Below are 16,808 nucleotides of genomic sequence, written 5' to 3' on the forward strand. Positions count from 1 at the left end.
TGGGGCTGTTTCCGTTGACTGTGAACCGCTCTCCGCTGGGACATTATGTTGGGGTTCAGGCTCCGGTTGAGCCTCTTGTGTAGGGTTATGGGCTGCTGCCAGTTCAGGTTCGGTGGGGCCCTCTGGTGTTGAGTTTGCAAATACTGGATTCAGTGCTGGCAATGGATCTGGTGCTGGTTGTTCCGCTGGTTCTGGGACTGGTTCTGTCTGGGTCTCTGGGACTGGATCCACTACTGCTGTTGCAGACATTGGCCTGGGGTCCAGGTCCATCTCCTCTGACCGGGTCCTGATAGAAGTTTCCGGAACAGAGCAAGGCGTTGTACCAATAAAATAAAAACCAGCAGGATCTTATTAAAGGGAAAAAGGCAAAATACCACATTTATTGTGAATACAGAAAGAATCATAGTAAGCAGTTAGTTATAGCTATAACATTCCATTCAATCTCATATTTATTCTCACATTCATTCATACAAACACACACACACACACACACACACACACACAGGTTCTGCAAGGTTGTTATCATAGTTACCAGCCTTAGAGTTGCTCATGCCAAGTCACTGGCCAGGTGGCCTGGACATGAGGAGGGAGCAGGGCCTTGTCAGATGCTCATCTGATGCTCCTGGAAGTTGGTTTGCAGAATCAGACCCCAAAGTTCTCACTTTTTAGAGTCTATTTTTATAGGAATTTCTTCCTATGCCAGTCTATGGGAATTGCTTCATCATGCTGTTGCTGAATCAATCAGCAGATAGCACATTCCTGACGGCTCCAAGATGTTATCTTGTTCTTTGGTTCTCCCATTCTTGAGGCTGTTGGGTGGATTCCAGTCTGCCCTCCGGGTGGGGTCCTCTGGTTATTTCCACTTGACGCCTTCTTCAGCCGATGGACACTGGATTCTTAGGCTGGCACCTCCCTGATCATTCAGTTATTATCCACACCAAGCATCCATCCACATACGTCCTCTATCTCTATTTTAATCACAATTGTTAATACAACAAAAGGGTGGGGAGTCTCTGGGTGCTGTTTCTGTTGTTAGAGTATTGCTTTGAGTCTCTCTCTCTGTGAATTGCTTTGAGAGCAGACTCTGCCTTAGAATGTACTAACACAATTAGCAGCTTGCAAGTTTCACACATAGAGGGAGAGAAACAGTACCAAAAACCAAGAGACCTCTTAATTAGTAATACCCTGGAATTTAAACTCTGGGGAATCAAACTCATTTGTGATTTTAATACAGAACTTCTTTAATATGATCCAACATAATCCCCCTTTTGACACTAAGATTTATAATCGTCAGTGTCACTTTCTATGTAGCCTATTCAAGAGAAAGTACTGTGAGGCAATTTGAGTTTGTGATTCCAATTCATGCCACATACATGATCCTAGTGATGTATCTTTACTACAAGGTTCTGGGGCAACAGGCAAGGTGAGGCACACCCACTTTTGAGGAGTCCATTCGGTACAACCTCTAGTGTCCAATAGCTTCCCTCCCTCCCCAGCCCACTGGCTCAAGGTCCAGGGTAGCCAAAAGGATCCCATGTGTAATATGGGGAGTGGGTTAACCTTCAATACCTTTGCCTCCAGGGACTGTTGGTGTGCAATTTTGACAACAATTTCTCCCATTAACAAGTCTGGTTTACAATACTGGAAACATATTGCATCCATTCATATTGATAAGTGTAAACAATGATCTCTTTCTTTTTTAACAAATGCATCAAACCCTTAATATTTCCCAGTATGACCCAGAACATTTTGTGTTCCAAAGTAGCTAGTGCAAGTATCTGCATTTCAGTGCATCCCATAGCTATGGCTGTGTAGTTTCCTATTTCTAATATTTTTTTTTTCTTATGGATAAGCCATGTGGTAGTATTAAGCCATTACTAAAGATTCCATCGGCCTTTTAGGTTACCCAGACCAATTTGGACCAAGTCTACATTGGCATGTACTTGTTTTTGTATCAGGCTGTCCTGTAGCTGGGACAGAAAGCTTAATTTATTTTTAAGTTCCTGCAGGTCTTCAGTATTTTTTTTTTAAACACACAACAGTGCTAGCAACAACACAAAACACAAGACAAAACATAGAACACAGAACACAATTTCTATTGTGACAGTAGATTCATGGTATTGGGTTGCTTTTCAGCTGGCAGCTTTTCCTGATTTTCTGAAAGACAAAAAGAACATGTTTCTACCCCTTTTGGGGTGGCAGATTATTGCTTAAAATATTTCTTTTACAAATACCCTTGCTGATTGCAGGCAAAACAGAGAAATTGCCCCCATATTTTCCTGTTTTTGTTCTATAGGCAGGCCAGGTTTCAAAGGCTTTTATCTTTTAAGGGTTATGGGGAAATTATCCCACTGTTTAGTCATTAAATCCCTGAGTTTTCCTTCTTATACAGCAGACCAAGTTTATAATGTTTTTCCTGCTGTGTTAAGCTTTAAGTTTTATTTACAGGTAATAACTGAGAAGCATCATTACCACACGACCTTAAAGGATTTTTCCAAAAATCATACACACTATACGTTGTTACAGGGATACTTATTATCATTAAATTTATTAAAATTATCTTGTTATCCCATGCCTTTTATTTAGATAATTTGTTTGCTGACCAGGTATGTCCTTTATCTGCAGCTCCTTTGTGCTGCTAGTTCTTTCCTTCCTTTATCATTTAGGTAATTTGCATTTTCACAGAAACTTCCTGCTTTTGGATTTAAAGCCATCAGCAGCTCAGAGACTCTGTCTTAGGGACACAATCAACTTTCACCAGAGTTTTGATTACTTTTAACTTCTGCTTCCAAAACACACAGCAATCTGAAAAAGAAAACCCAACCTATTGTGGCTCCCTTTGGAGCCCTAATAGCATTTTAATTAAGTAGCATGGTATGTTTGCATTTCTTTTGACCCTTCTACAATATACCCTGCACATGTTCTGGGGCAAATGCACATTTCTTCCATAGTTTAACTTCTATAACATTATCCAGATCCATTTTTACATAAGGTGTCACTATTTCTTTTTTTTGCTTACAGAGTTTTCATGTACCTTTATCAAAGTGACAGTCTGATTACTCAGAGCCATTTTAAGACTCAGTGTTTCTAACATTGCTTCTTTTTGTTTTGTGCACCTCACCCCTGCTGTTGCTTCAGAGAGGCACTTTCTTTTTTTAATTTTTTTTTTTACTACAACTCTCATCTGCTATTTTGTTACAAAAACAAACAAACAAAAAACAAACAAAAAGAATCCAAAATTTTTTTTTTTATATTCTCCTGATTTTGACTGCCCTGCTGCAGCCACAACTTAAAAACATTTTAAATTTTGTAAAGCATTGAGTTACCTTTTAAGGGTTAAATGCCAAATCCCAAAGCCAAACAACACTAATTACCTGTGTCTAGCAAAAAGGTCTGTCAGTTTTGCAACTTTGAATTAAAGAGTCAAATAGATTTTTAGTGGCATTATTTAAAACAAAAACAAAACTAACTGGTCCTTAGAACTTTACATATTTACACACACACAGACAGATACATACACATTTTCTTTTCCTTAACATCCCTTCCACACTGCTCTGTTTTTTACATCTTACATTCCCTTTATACATTTGAGGCAGTTAAGTTCCAATAGAACCCTCTTATGTTCTTTTAGCAAATTTGACTAAATTGTCCAGTCAAATGATTTTAATCAGTTTATTTTTGCCTGGCTAATTTACAGACATTCCTTTGGAAAAGGGCCCATTTTTCTTTCAGAATGGCTGCAAAGAAACCAAGAATGCTCTAACACTTTTCCTTTTTAACATTTTTGGGTTAAAAGTTGTTTGGGTGAAATACAAAGTTTAACTGCTTAATTCCCTCCAGCCTCTGCAGAGTTAACTTTTTTTTTTTTTTACTCTCTTTTCTCTTTGTAATTATGCCTGGGGGTGCCGTACATAGGACCTTCTCCCCCTTTACCTGCCTCCCTCCAGCCTCTGCAGAGTTAACTTTTTCACTCTTTTTGTATTCCTGGAGTGCCTCTTTCACTATTTTCAGCTGGCTTTGGATATTTGTAGCCAGCACCTTCCAATTGTCTGCTCCCTTTTCCATTTGTGCCTTTTCCTCTTTACATGAAGACAAGCGGAGGGAAGAATCCTTACATGCCTCCCACAACAACCAAACTGCTGCTGCATCTCTTTTGGCAGCACTAGAAGGTTTGTATATGAGGATATACTGAGCCAATCTATCCTCTAGGTCCGAAATAGTGCAGACATCAGCTAGGGCTTGTTTAGTCCAAGGACTGTGCCCAAATTTTTTTTTGAAGGATTTGTTTAAAAGGTGTAATTTCTTTAACAAAAGGTGAGGTTGGAGTTCCTTCTGACTCCATTCCTCCCTCTAGTACTGGCTTACCCTGTTTTCTTTTAAACATCTTAACATGGATATTTCAATCTCTTTGTCACTGCTGGTATTACTTAGCAAGTGACACAGCCTAGATTCTGAAATCATAGCTTAATCTATGTGTTTTTCCCCTGCTACCTTCCCGGAGGCCAGCAGGTCCCCTGCTACCTTCCCAGAGGCCAGCAGGTCCAGTTAACCTATTTCTCCCTGCTACCTTCTCGGAGGCCAGCAGGTCCGGTTAACCTGTTCTTCCCTGCTACCTTCTCGGAGGCCAGCAGGTCCCCTGCTACCTTCCCAGAGGCCAGCAGGTCTAGTTTAATCTGTTTTCCCTGCTACCTTCTCGGAGGCCAGCAGGTCCCCTGCTACCTTCTCAGAGGCCAGCAGGTCTGGTTTAATCTGTTTTTCCTGCTACCTTCTCGGAGGCCAGCAGGTCCCCTGCTACCTTCTCGGAGGCCAGCAGGTCTGGTTTAATCTGTTTTTCCTGCTACCTTCTCGGAGGCCAGCAGGTCCCCTGCTACCTTCTCAGAGGCCAGCAGGTCTGGTTTAATCTGTTTTTCCTGCTACCTTCTCGGAGGCCAGCAGGTCTGGTTTAATCTGTTTTTCCTGCTACCTTCTCGGAGGCCAGCAGGTCCCCTGCTACCTTCTCGGAGGCCAGCAGGTCTGGTTAACCTAATAGAAATGCCTAGCTCACTAGAGCTGGCGGTGTGCACACCAATATTTACAATAACTGAGGTTTTTTACCAATATTCCCCCTTTCGCAATTCTCCACCAAAATGTTGTACCAATAAAATAAAAACCAGCAGGATCTTATTAAAGGGAAAAAGGCAAAATACCACATTTATTGTGAATACAGAAAGAATCATAGTAAGCAGTTAGTTATAGCTATAACATTCCATTCAATCTCATATTTATTCTCACATTCATTCATACAAACACACACACACACACACAGGTTCTGCAAGGTTGTTATCATAGTTACCAGCCTTAGAGTTGCTCATGCCAAGTCACTGGCCAGGTGGCCTGGACATGAGGAGGGAGCAGGGCCTTGTCAGATGCTCATCTGATGCTCCTGGAAGTTGGTTTGCAGAATCAGACCCCAAAGTTCTCACTTTTTAGAGTCTATTTTTATAGGAATTTCTTCCTATGCCAGTCTATGGGAATTGCTTCATCATGCTGTTGCTGAATCAATCAGCAGATAGCACATTCCTGACGGCTCCAAGATGTTATCTTGTTCTTTGGTTCTCCCATTCTTGAGGCTGTTGGGTGGATTCCAGTCTGCCCTCCGGGGGGGTCCTCTGGTTATTTCCACTTGACGCCTTCTTCAGCCGATGGACACTGGATTCTTAGGCTGGCACCTCCCTGATCATTCAGTTATTATCCGCACCAAGCATCCATCCACATACATCCTCTATCTCTATTTTAATCACAATTGTTAATACAACAAAAGGGTGGGGAGTCTCTGGGTGCTGTTTCTGTTGTTAGAGTATTGCTTTGAGTCTCTCTCTCTGTGAATTGCTTTGAGAGCAGACTCTGCCTTAGAATGTACTAACACAATTAGCAGCTTGCAAGTTTCACACATAGAGGGAGAGAAACAGTACCAAAAACCAAGAGACCTCTTAATTAGTAATACCCTGGAATTTAAACTCTGGGGAATCAAACTCATTTGTGATTTTAATACAGAACTTCTTTAATATGATCCAACACAGGTCCATCTCCTCTGACCGGGTCCTGATAGAAGTTTCCGGAACAGAGCAAGGCGTCACGGCTTGTTTAGCCTGGCTGCGGGTGACCATTCCCACCCTCTTGGCCTGCTTCACATGATTGACCAAGTCTTCCCCCAAAAGCATGGGGATGGGATAATCATCATAGACTGCAAAAGTCCACGTTCCTGACCAGCCCTGGTACTGGACAGGCAACTTGGCTGTAGGCAAATTGAAAGAGTTGGACTTGAAGGGTTGAATCATCACTTGGATCTCTGGGTTGATTAAATTGGGGTCCACTAAGGAAGCATGGATAGCTGACACTTGTGCTCTGGTGTCCCTCCACGCGGTGACCTTCTTCCCGTCCACACTCACAGTTTCCCTCCGCTCCAAGGGTATCTGGGAGGTATCTGGGCCTGCGGATCTCTGGTGTGATTCCAGTGCAATGAATTGTAATCTGTTGGGGTTCTTGAGGCAGTTGGCCTTTACATGCCCCAGCTCATTACATTTAAAACATCGTCCAGCTGATGGGTCACTGGGGCAAGGCAGGTTGCTGGAGAACGGGGTGGTGGGACAATAAGGTGTCTGGAGGGTTCTTTGGGAGGTAGGTGGGGCCTTGGGCGGCCCCCGGTAATAGGGTGTGGTCTGGGGTTGTCCGTTCTGGTCTCCGCTCTCAACTTTACAGGTGAGAGGATTTTTCCTCTGGCCAGGAGGAATTTTAAAGGGGTTTACCCTTCCCTTTATATTTATGACACCAGTCATAAATAGTCATTGCATTATGTTATTAATCGTATGCCCTACATGGCTTTGTATCAAGAGCACTTGTGTTACAGAATAAATTTGAAGCAATGTGAATAATGCTTTCTGTTGTTTTATAGGTGAGTCGTCCTCACCCCAGTGATCATCCTCTCCTGATCTTATATATGGTTGGTGGAGTGACAGTCTCTGAGGTCAGAATGGTGAGAGACCTAATATCAGCATACAAACCTGGTATTCAGGTACGAAACCTTAAGTACTGTGATTTCTGTCTGAGCCAGGACAAATTAAGAGTAACAAAGAAAATGCTTTTTATAGTGCTGAATACTGCCCAGGTACAGAACACGTACCATAACAAATAAATAAGGTTAATAATGGTGTCAGGTCTCTGTTGTGGAACATCTGCAGGCAAGCAGCTTTCAGATGCAAGTTATTTAAAGTTTGTTGTGTGCAGTAGATTCAGTGAGACCCAGATCATTCCATAGGACCTCAGAATTTGCACACGCAGTTTTCTGTGAATGAGCATTTGCTTGGGAATCTGCATACACAAATTGAACTGCAAGCAGCGATTCCACCAAGCGGAGCAGTAATGACTCTTCCCAAAATGTTCAGTTCTCCTCAGCCAGAAAGAAAATGGCTCGGATTAGGGGCCTCAGAGGTGGAAAGGGATGGTGTTAGAGACTTACATGTCAATGTCACAGGGTGATGCTGGCCCTTTAAGAGGGAAAAGGCCTGTGCACCTGTGACTGCTCAGCTGCCTCCTAACTGGGCTTAAAAGAGGGCACCTGGGCCACATGGGAGAGAGATCTAGTGAGGCAGAGCTGCCTGAGAGAGGCAGATGAGAGCTGCCTGAGGAGGAAAGGAGAGTTCCTGGCAGCAGCGAGCTGTTACAGAGAGCCATGAGGTAGAGCAAAAGGTTGTTGGTGAGGACTGGCCAAAGCTGGGGAACCCCTGATGAATTAGAGGAGAGCTTGTGCAGAAGCCCCTAGGAAGAAGGGAAGGTAGGGGAAAGTAAGCCCAAAAGGAGTGTTGATCCTGGAGTGTGGATCCCTGGAGCAGGGGCAGGACTCACAGGCAGATTCTGGCTGAATGGAACACTGTGGGAAGTCTTCTTATAGTGAGCCTGGGAAGGTCCTAGCTGCTTTGTGTGGACCTCAGATCCCAGGACGTTTTCTGTAAGAGTTTATTCCAACTTCCTAGGTTAAAATGTCCCCCCTCCCACCTGCAGTTCAGTGTGCTGTGCTCAAGTTGACAAAAACCTGGCTGCCATCCTATCCCTCAGAGTAAAAAACCCCCGTCTCAAAGAGTTTACAGATGAATAAACAAGACAGACAAAGACTATAAGCAACCACACAGGCAACCTGTCAAATAGTACTTATGTTCCCTCCAGGTTTGTCTCTCCAAATCAACTTCCCCCCATCTCTTGTCCACATGCCCCTGGCACCAAGGTGCCATTCATTGACCCTGTCCACCCTCCAAAAGAACTTTGGACTCAGTCAGTTAAGGGGAAGGGAAGATTGTTGGCAAGCATCTGAAGGTCTGCTGCTCCTGGACACACTGACTGCCTCTGAGAGGCGGGGTAGCTCTGTGTGGTGGGGTTTCCGAGGAGAGGGGATAAAAAGTCCATCTGACTGGTCCCTGCCCCTTTCATTCTCTGGCAGGCTCCTGGCTGCATTCACTGTCATTCCAGTGGAGTGGGGAGGGCAGGGGTTACTTCTGGCAGGGTCTAAGATACAGATAATTGTTAATTTGGAGGAAGGTGTATGGGAGCAGCTGGATTTCTCCTGGGTGGAGCAGGCACAGAGGGTGATCCTTATAGCTGCAAAAGAGATGCAAAGAAACACTCCATAACCAGCTGCCTGTGTCATTAAACAAGTCTTGTTCCAACAGCTAAATGTAAACTCTCTTGTTTTAATTCCTGCAGAATACAGCTCTGACTAATGAAAAGTCTGTAGCAAAATGGAGCCAACCAAGGCAGAGCAGCCTGATTGATAGCATGTTTTCCACAGTTTAACAGCATCTTTGAGTTGAGAACTCAATATTTTTATAAGATTAAAAGCCCTTTCCAAGAGCACTTTTTCATCTGATAATATGTTTCTCTCCAATTAGCTTCTCACTTGTCTCCTTAACACAGTGAGTCAAATTCTTTGCTATCCAGAACGGGGACTGAATTGTGACGTACTGATGGACAAGTTAATCCAGACTCTAAATGTTTTAATATAGCTTGAAAGATAAGCACAGAGTTAATGAGGGAGATGGTGTAAAACTATGCAAGAATTCTTTTGCCTAACTTTCTAAAAGGGATTGAGGTTTGACAGTGGTGACATGGAATCTGGTGCTGCTTTGCTTTTGTTGACCCTGGTGGCAGGTCACCCTTTGAGGCAGATTCCCAAAGAATTTAGAGTTGACGCAGCTTTTACTGCCCCTTGCCTTTGTGTAAAATTGTTACATTAGGGGCTAATGGGCTTTAGAGGAGAGTCCTGAGGGGGGTAAAAGGAAGAAAAGAAATGGTTGTTTGAGTCTCACATATAAAAGTGTCTGAGTTAGTTGGATTTACCTGGATTTCAGCTGTGAATATGCACCACCTGTTTGGGATTATTCTCTTTTCAAAGAGCCAGGCATTCATCTACCACAAGCCAGTGTTTAACAGAGCTGTTTTTGTGATGTTCAGGCGATCAGTTTCAGACATCAGGGCAAGATGAAAACATTGGCCTCCCTGTTCCATTCCACTTAAACAAAACACTGACATTTGCACTAATTATTGGCACTTCTTTTAAATCGGAGTTGCGCTGTGGATGTGAAAGTAAAGAATTTTATAAAACAACAACAGACAACCTGTCAGCAGATTGGTTTCCCCACCAATTGCTCCAACAGTTGTTTGGAGTTTAGGCAAATGAGAATTGAGTCTGGAGATTGGAAACATATATTTTTATCCACATACGCAAATATATATTTTAGTGTAGATATGGGGACATTTGGATCATCTCTTCTCATTGTGAGACACAAAAGAGAACAGTGTGTTTCAGGCATTATTTGTTTTCAGATGAAGCTGAATAGCTCTGCCTACTGCTTCCTCGCAGATACCACCCCATAGGTGTAATGAATTGGTACCTCTGAGGCATCTAAATTGGGAAGAGGCAGGAACAACTGAACTAACGAGAGGAGAATGACTTTAAAAAAAATAAGAAACTAAAGAGGAGGAAAGAGGAAAAAGTGGATGTTTTAATCCCTTCCCTGTGTCACATCACTAACTACCCACAAATGTTTGAACACGTACCAGTACTGGTACATGTTCGCATACACACACACTCCAGAGATCTGATCTACAGCAGAACATGGTGACATATGACAATCCCTGGGTCCTGCACCTTGTTTACTGTATGCCAATGAAACAATGACACAGATGAGAACAGAAATATAAAGACATGCCCAGTTTATAGAAACTCAGTTCCAGTGATTTACTTCTGCTGGCCCAGATTATTTCTGTGAGGTCTCACACATGCCTTACATGAAATGCTGTAAAACAGCATGGTTATTTATGAAGTACAGTTATCACCCCTGGCAACCATGATTATCATTTGGGTGTGACTGGTTTGTGTTCTTTAGCCGCTCTGAAATATTGGGTGAAATCCTGGCCCCACTGAACTCAAAGGAAGTTTTGCGCAGGGGATTTCACCCAGTGTTGTACTGCATTTTCATTAGTATTGCTGCTTGCATCATATTGTCTGAGCAATGTAGTCTGAAATGTCACAGCATGTGCATTCAGCCTCCTTGCAAGCCAGATATCTGGTGATGTCCAAGATTACCAGCTACCATCTCATGGGATGTTTGCATTGTGGGATGATTAATTTCCCAAATTAATTAGTTTCTGTTTCACAATTCTCTTCATTTTTTACACAAACCTTCTCCTCTCCTTCTCTTAGTTTACCGTGGTGCTACTCATTACATTGTAGTGGATCATGGAGTGACCCTCTGGCCACTTTATGGTGGCTGTCATGACAAAATGTAGCCCTCAATTAAAGTGCCACAGACAAGGACACAAATGTTAAGATGAGTAAGGATCTGCAAAGGAAATTTATCCTCCTAAAGAGACTTTCTTGGACATTTATTTTATGGGCAATTGTACAAAAGACTGGATCATCTGCTTTCCATAGAAACAGAGGGCCATATGCTGTCCTCCATCCACATCTGAAACCACTATTGATATCCATGTGCATGGAGGGAGACAGCAAGACTGTGTCTTAATGTCAGAATAAGTTACAATCATCACTCTCATTTGTTTGTGTGGACTCATTTTATCAATTGCACATCTATCCTTCTAGTTTAGTGATATTATTATGAAGATGAAATTGCTTTTATCTGTGCGTGGTGGTGGTGGTTTGGCCTGTATATTCATAGACAAAAAACATTAGTAATATGTCACCTCATATTTCTTAGATTTAAGATGAGTACACAGGAAGAGGAGTGCACAGACTGTACCGTACTCTGATTCCTCCACAACATAACTAGGAAAGTGGCAGCCTTTGGCACCAGCGAATTACAGAGACGGCCTTAAGCAATGGGAAATAGAAGAGATAATCAGTGTCATTTTGCTGCAGTTTGTGTGGGAGAGCACAGGCGGTTGTTAGCACAAAAGAAAGTGTAGTAATTTAAGTCCAGATTCTTTTCGTTATTTAAAGCGAGGATGAAAGAAAGGGAAAGAATGTGAAGCAGGCATACGTGTAGTACTGCTGAGATCTGGGGCATTTGGTATTTAATATCTTTCTTTCTAAAATCACCTGCAATGTTTGAATATTCAGATAACGACACATTCATGCGTGTTGCTTTTTACCTCAGATGAAGTGTGTGCACAATTTGATCAATTACTAAAAGAAAATAGGTACATGCACACTCCATGTTGCTGGCATTTAAATTACAGTTGCCATAATTTATGCCTCCTCATTTTGGATTTTTCTAAATTAGATATCCTTAACCTTACATTGAGAAAGCGAGTTCATTCTTAAGTCTGGTACAACCCTCCCCTCCAGTTTGTCCTGTTCTTAATCTGTGGGCTTGATCTTACAAACACTGCTGAGAGTAGTGCTTGTTATACTCAGTAGTCCCATTGGCTCTAATGGTAGAAAAGCCCGACACTCCATTAGATCTGCAGGATTGAGAATTTAGTAGCTAATAAAATCTAGTTAGGGACCTAGGGGAGAAAAAACATACATAAATATACGTTGTGTACAAAAATCCGTTTGTGATGGTCTGCTGCTTAAAGGATGAAAACAACAATTCTGCTCTGTGAAAAATACTAGTTTTTGAAGTGTTCCAATGCTGGATGTTGGCACTGATATGTGTAAAGAATTAAATATTCATCGATCCAGAGAGAGAGAGAGAGAGGCTGACTCTAAAGCCTGGTGGTTCGGGCGTTTGTCAGGTTGAAGTCCCTGCTCTGAATCAGGCAGAAAACAGGCTTCAATCTGGGTTTTCCACACCTCTGTCTCTGACTAGAAATTCCCTCCTTGACCTGAGAAACCTTCCCAATGAATATTGTGTCAGAACCAAGATATTTCTGCAGGACACTTTTGGTTTTGACAAAACAGTATTTTTCAATGGAAAAAAGATTTTATTAAAACTGTTTTGACCAGCTATAGTAATGGGTGATGCTGCCTTTCACTAGGGTCATATTTTCTCCTTATGAAAAGAGTAACAACGATAATCCAAACTGTGTCTGTGCTTGAACCACGATCCTGCTGGCTGGAACACCATGCTCCTTGTCTCAAGTGGCAAGTTTTTGACAGTTGACTGTATTTCATTGACTAGCCACAGCAGGCAGACAATGCTTTCTGTAATTTTCACCTCAGCGTAAACAAAGAAGAAACAGCTGCAATTTTGAGTCACTTGTTGACAAAATTCAGTGCTGGTGCAAGGGAAACTGCTGGTTGATCAACACAAGTGAAGGCAATGTGAAACATAACAAATCACTGTGCTGCCCTAGTAGTGTGTGGGATGAATGAGCCAAACTACAAATGCATTAGGAGTGGGATAGTAATCACCATTGTGCTGCCACTGGTGGGTTCAACTATAATTATTAGCTGAGCAGGTGGTAGCATTGAACAAGCTGTAGGGCCACCTCACAGAGAGCGTAAGACGCCAGTGATTCCTCTGCCGTTCTGTAAATGAACGGTACGTGTTTAGAGACCTTGTTCTGATTGCAGACAAGATTAGTCTCCTGAATTGTATTTCTCTTATTTCTGTCTTCAGGTAATTGTGCTCTCCTCAACACTCCTGACACCACTTAACATTCCTGAGTTGTTGTTTGCAACAGACCATCTACAGCCAGACATAGGCCTCTGAAGAGTGCAGATCTGCAGAGAAGATAAGTGATTTGCCTTCACTGGAAATACCACCCTCTTGCCTGTCATCCTTTCTGATATTCTTCCAAAAATGAATTTGTCTAAAAACTAATTGTGGCTGTAACTGAAAACTGAGTCGAGTGATTTGATAGCTGGCTGCAAGGGGACTTGAATGGATTGTGGGGGAACACTTAAAAATCGTTCATTTGTTCAGTGACATCAAGCTGACACTCAGCTCCTCCCTGCTGAACGATTCTGCTAGCATGGGCCCTCCCCACCGCATTGCCCAGAGAACGATGGCTGCCTGTAGTAGTTCCCCGGAAAGGGGGTAATTCTGGAACAGCTGCAAAGGGCCAGATTCTGCCACCTTACCTTCATGGAGTAGTACTTTACTACTATTCCCAAAGTGGGAATCCTTGTAGTGTAAAGTGGGAGTAAAGGTAGCAGAACCTAGGCCTGGTCTGTTTTGTCCCCCTGCAAAACACATGTGCCTTAGTTAGTGTTTAACTCTGTGACCCTAACCCCTGGGAGAGGCCATGAAGCACAGCACTGAACTGATCTGTCAGTAGTAGAATAGCTACAAGCCCACCGATGGCTTTACTGCTGATAGGGTAGAGGCGGAGGGAAGCATGGATGGAGAATCCCACCATAATCAAGATGGTGAGCCATTTACTGGCTTTCTCACAGGTCCCTGGTTTCCTCTCTTGTTTGCCTCAGTCATAGTCCCATGAGAAAAGTCACTTTCTTTGATGACATTCTCCTCTGCATGATTTTGCACAGGAGAACATGTGGGCTGAGATGATTGGATGTTTCACTTTATAAATCCGAGAGGAATGATTCTCTCAGGCACATCAAATAAATAACATATTCCCATTTGCAAAAACATTAGGGTTCCAAAAGTAGAACACTCGTTTAAAGTTGTATTTCTGAATAACAAGGGTAGGAAGAGCTTTTGATTTTAATTTATGATTAGGCAACAGCCTTTAACAAGGCAAGCTGTCTGAGTTATGTAACTTCTATTTTTTTAATTTTGCTTTAATCTTTGGAGGAGAAAAACATAAGTTCTTGAGGATTCCAACTGTGTTCAGCATTGAGGTTAATAAAAATGCAGCATAAAATAGTGGTGCCCCAAAGATGCCGCATATTGTCTCAGTTTGTTCATCCCAGGGATGCTAAGACTACATTCTACACTGGAAGATTATTTACAGTTACATTTTAAGGCCCTCTTTCTATATATACAGTGAAGTTCCCCCATTTTAGCATTCTTTATTATGCCCAGAGGCTAGGTTAAATAGAAACTAGTTCTTTAATTTTTGCTCACTAGCTAGTTTAAGTTCTGTTATATGTAACCTTTTTTCTGAAAACCCTTCATTTTGTTTTTATGGTGCACTTTGGTGACCAGAAGGGAACAAAGGCCTGATTATAAAGGTTAGACTGAAGCATGGACAAAGTTGCCTTTATGAAAACAGATTTAGATGATGAATATGGAACTTTACGTTTCACTGTACTTGATAGGAAAGTAACGTATCAAACAAAACACATATGTAATGCTAAAAGCTTATGAAGTCTTTTTGACTGAGCAAGTTAGAGAAATGACAGCAAACAGCCTGTCTCTGTGGTTACATTTCTTCTTCTTCTGCACTGTTTACATTATCAGAATGTAGATGTTTTGGAAATTACTTAACAATAAAGCAAAGATTACAGAATCGGCTCATCTTCCTGGCTTTTTCATACACACCAACCCCTCATCTTATTAGATACATTTTGTTGCTCTTCCCCCACACCACCCCATCCCACACCACCCACAACATAACCAGAAAGGGGCACTCGGTCATGTGTCCGCTCTGCTGTGTGGCTGTCAATTCCTCCACATCGTATGGCCCTTCCCGCGTCTTTCAACTGCCCCAGGGATTCTAGGCAGGAGCTCCTGGCACAGAGGACCCTCCACCCCTCAGGGAAGTGGTCACCAGTCCTAAGAAGCTGTTGCAAGTGTGACAGTTTCTGTCTTCTTCCTCTCCCCCCCCCCCCCCTTAGCTGAACACTCTCAGACCCCTGACTTGGTAATCTGAGGACACGCTGCATGAATTATTGGGTGGAGCAAACCAGTGAGGGTTGGGGTTTAAATAGACTTTGGTGTTGGAGGTTCCCACAGCTCCTGTGGTTCCACGGGTCCCTGTATAGGGGGGATGCCTAATCTTCTACACCCACCTTGGGGGAACCTTCATAGCCAGTTTGCCATGGTGGAATGCAACAGCAGGCTAGAGCAGTCAAGCAGCCAGGGGCTGAAAGGAGACAAAGATTATTGGCTGCTGTTCAAGGGCAACAAGGCAGACCTTGGGCCTTTGGGGATGATTTCTGGAAAGGAGGGTGGGGACTATGTCCCCTAGTTTGGGGGAGGAGGGCAGGGTGAGTGGTTTTTGGTTGTATTAGCAACAGAAGTTTTGAGGGAGGGTGAGATAGAGAGAGCTAAGGCAGAGAACCAGTTCCTATGTGGGGGTCAGTATGGGCACTGCATGCTGTGAACTTGCAGGAGGATGCTTGCTGTCCCAAAGTGAGGTCATGGCTAGCACCCAAATTTTCTGTGAAGGCCAAGCATATATCCAGGTGTCTGTTGCTTTTCCCTTGGTGGATTCTTTCTCGTCTTCCTCCAGCCACACACACACACACACACAACAGGATTCAAGGGCCTTTTAGAGTTCCCTCCAGTCATCTGCAAACAGGAACAGCTCAGCAGATGCTGCTGCTTCATCAGGCAAACCTCATCTACATGGTACGAGACACGGCCGTTTTCTGCTGCAGTAGAGGATTGAATTTTGCATGTGGAGGTGTAGGATGCTGGCCAAAGAAATGGGGAGGTCAAAGGATATTATACAAGACTCGTTGCTTTTGGAAGGCTTCCCTATCTTAGCAGTTGTAGAAGTGGATGGAAGGGAGAGGATCTTTGAAAATAAGAAAGCAGCGGTCTGGTTAGATGGTTGGTAATGCATCGTGTTCACCAGCACCTCTCATCCTCTTCCATCAGCCCCACCACCACCCCTTTTGCCATACCAGCACCATGCCAGGAACCTGCTCCAATTTAGCATCAGGGAAAAGGTGGGATGCTTGCAACCCTCTAGCACCTGACCTGGTTTTGGCTTGTATATGGCACTTTGGCCAGTCTGACGTGGACATTACTCTTTTGGATGACAATGAGTTAGTTGACACATCTGTGTTAAAGCTCAAATGAGACTAGATTACGTTATGGTCTGTGATCCTTCTGGCCAGGCTTGTATAATTGCACATTACTGCAGCAGATGTGGTGGGGAAGCAACTCCCCTATTGTAAGTGATAAGTGGAAGATAGTATAGCTTAGCTTGGCATTAGGTGGGGATGCCCTAGGTCAGGAGCGAAGTTGGGAGCCTGACTCCCAGGGGTGGCTTTTGATCACAGCACTTTCCTTCTGGTTGGCAGATTGGCTGCAGGCAAACACTTTGTCCAGGTGACCACCAAGCAATGACTAGTAGCATCTTGGGGCAGGCTAGTCTTGCAGGTGACATTTTTGTAAGCAATTGGAAATTAATTTGGGGTAAATGGTTACTGGCTCCTGCTTGGGTGATAGAGAAGAAGAGAATTTTGATGTTTCGGGACAATGAAACCCAGTGCTATAAGCTCTTAGCGATTG

General features: G+C 43.1%; 1 protein-coding gene across 1 annotated transcript in view; it reads left to right on the forward strand.

Annotated features, from left to right (window-relative positions):
- The window catches only part of SCFD2 (sec1 family domain containing 2), a 312,565-nt gene extending 297,712 nt beyond the window's left edge, over positions 1 to 14,853 (forward strand). The window contains exons 8-9 of the mRNA XM_073342054.2: positions 6,932 to 7,051; positions 13,056 to 14,853. Of these exons, the coding sequence (XP_073198155.1) occupies positions 6,932 to 7,051; positions 13,056 to 13,148 (213 nt within the window). The 3' untranslated portion in view covers positions 13,149 to 14,853. The remainder of the gene's footprint in view (positions 1 to 6,931; positions 7,052 to 13,055) is intronic.
- The last annotated feature ends 1,955 nt before the right edge of the window (positions 14,854 to 16,808 follow it).

The sequence above is a fragment of the Lepidochelys kempii genome, chromosome 4, assembly GCF_965140285.1.
Source record: "Lepidochelys kempii isolate rLepKem1 chromosome 4, rLepKem1.hap1, whole genome shotgun sequence".
Taxonomy (NCBI): domain Eukaryota; kingdom Metazoa; phylum Chordata; order Testudines; family Cheloniidae; genus Lepidochelys; species Lepidochelys kempii.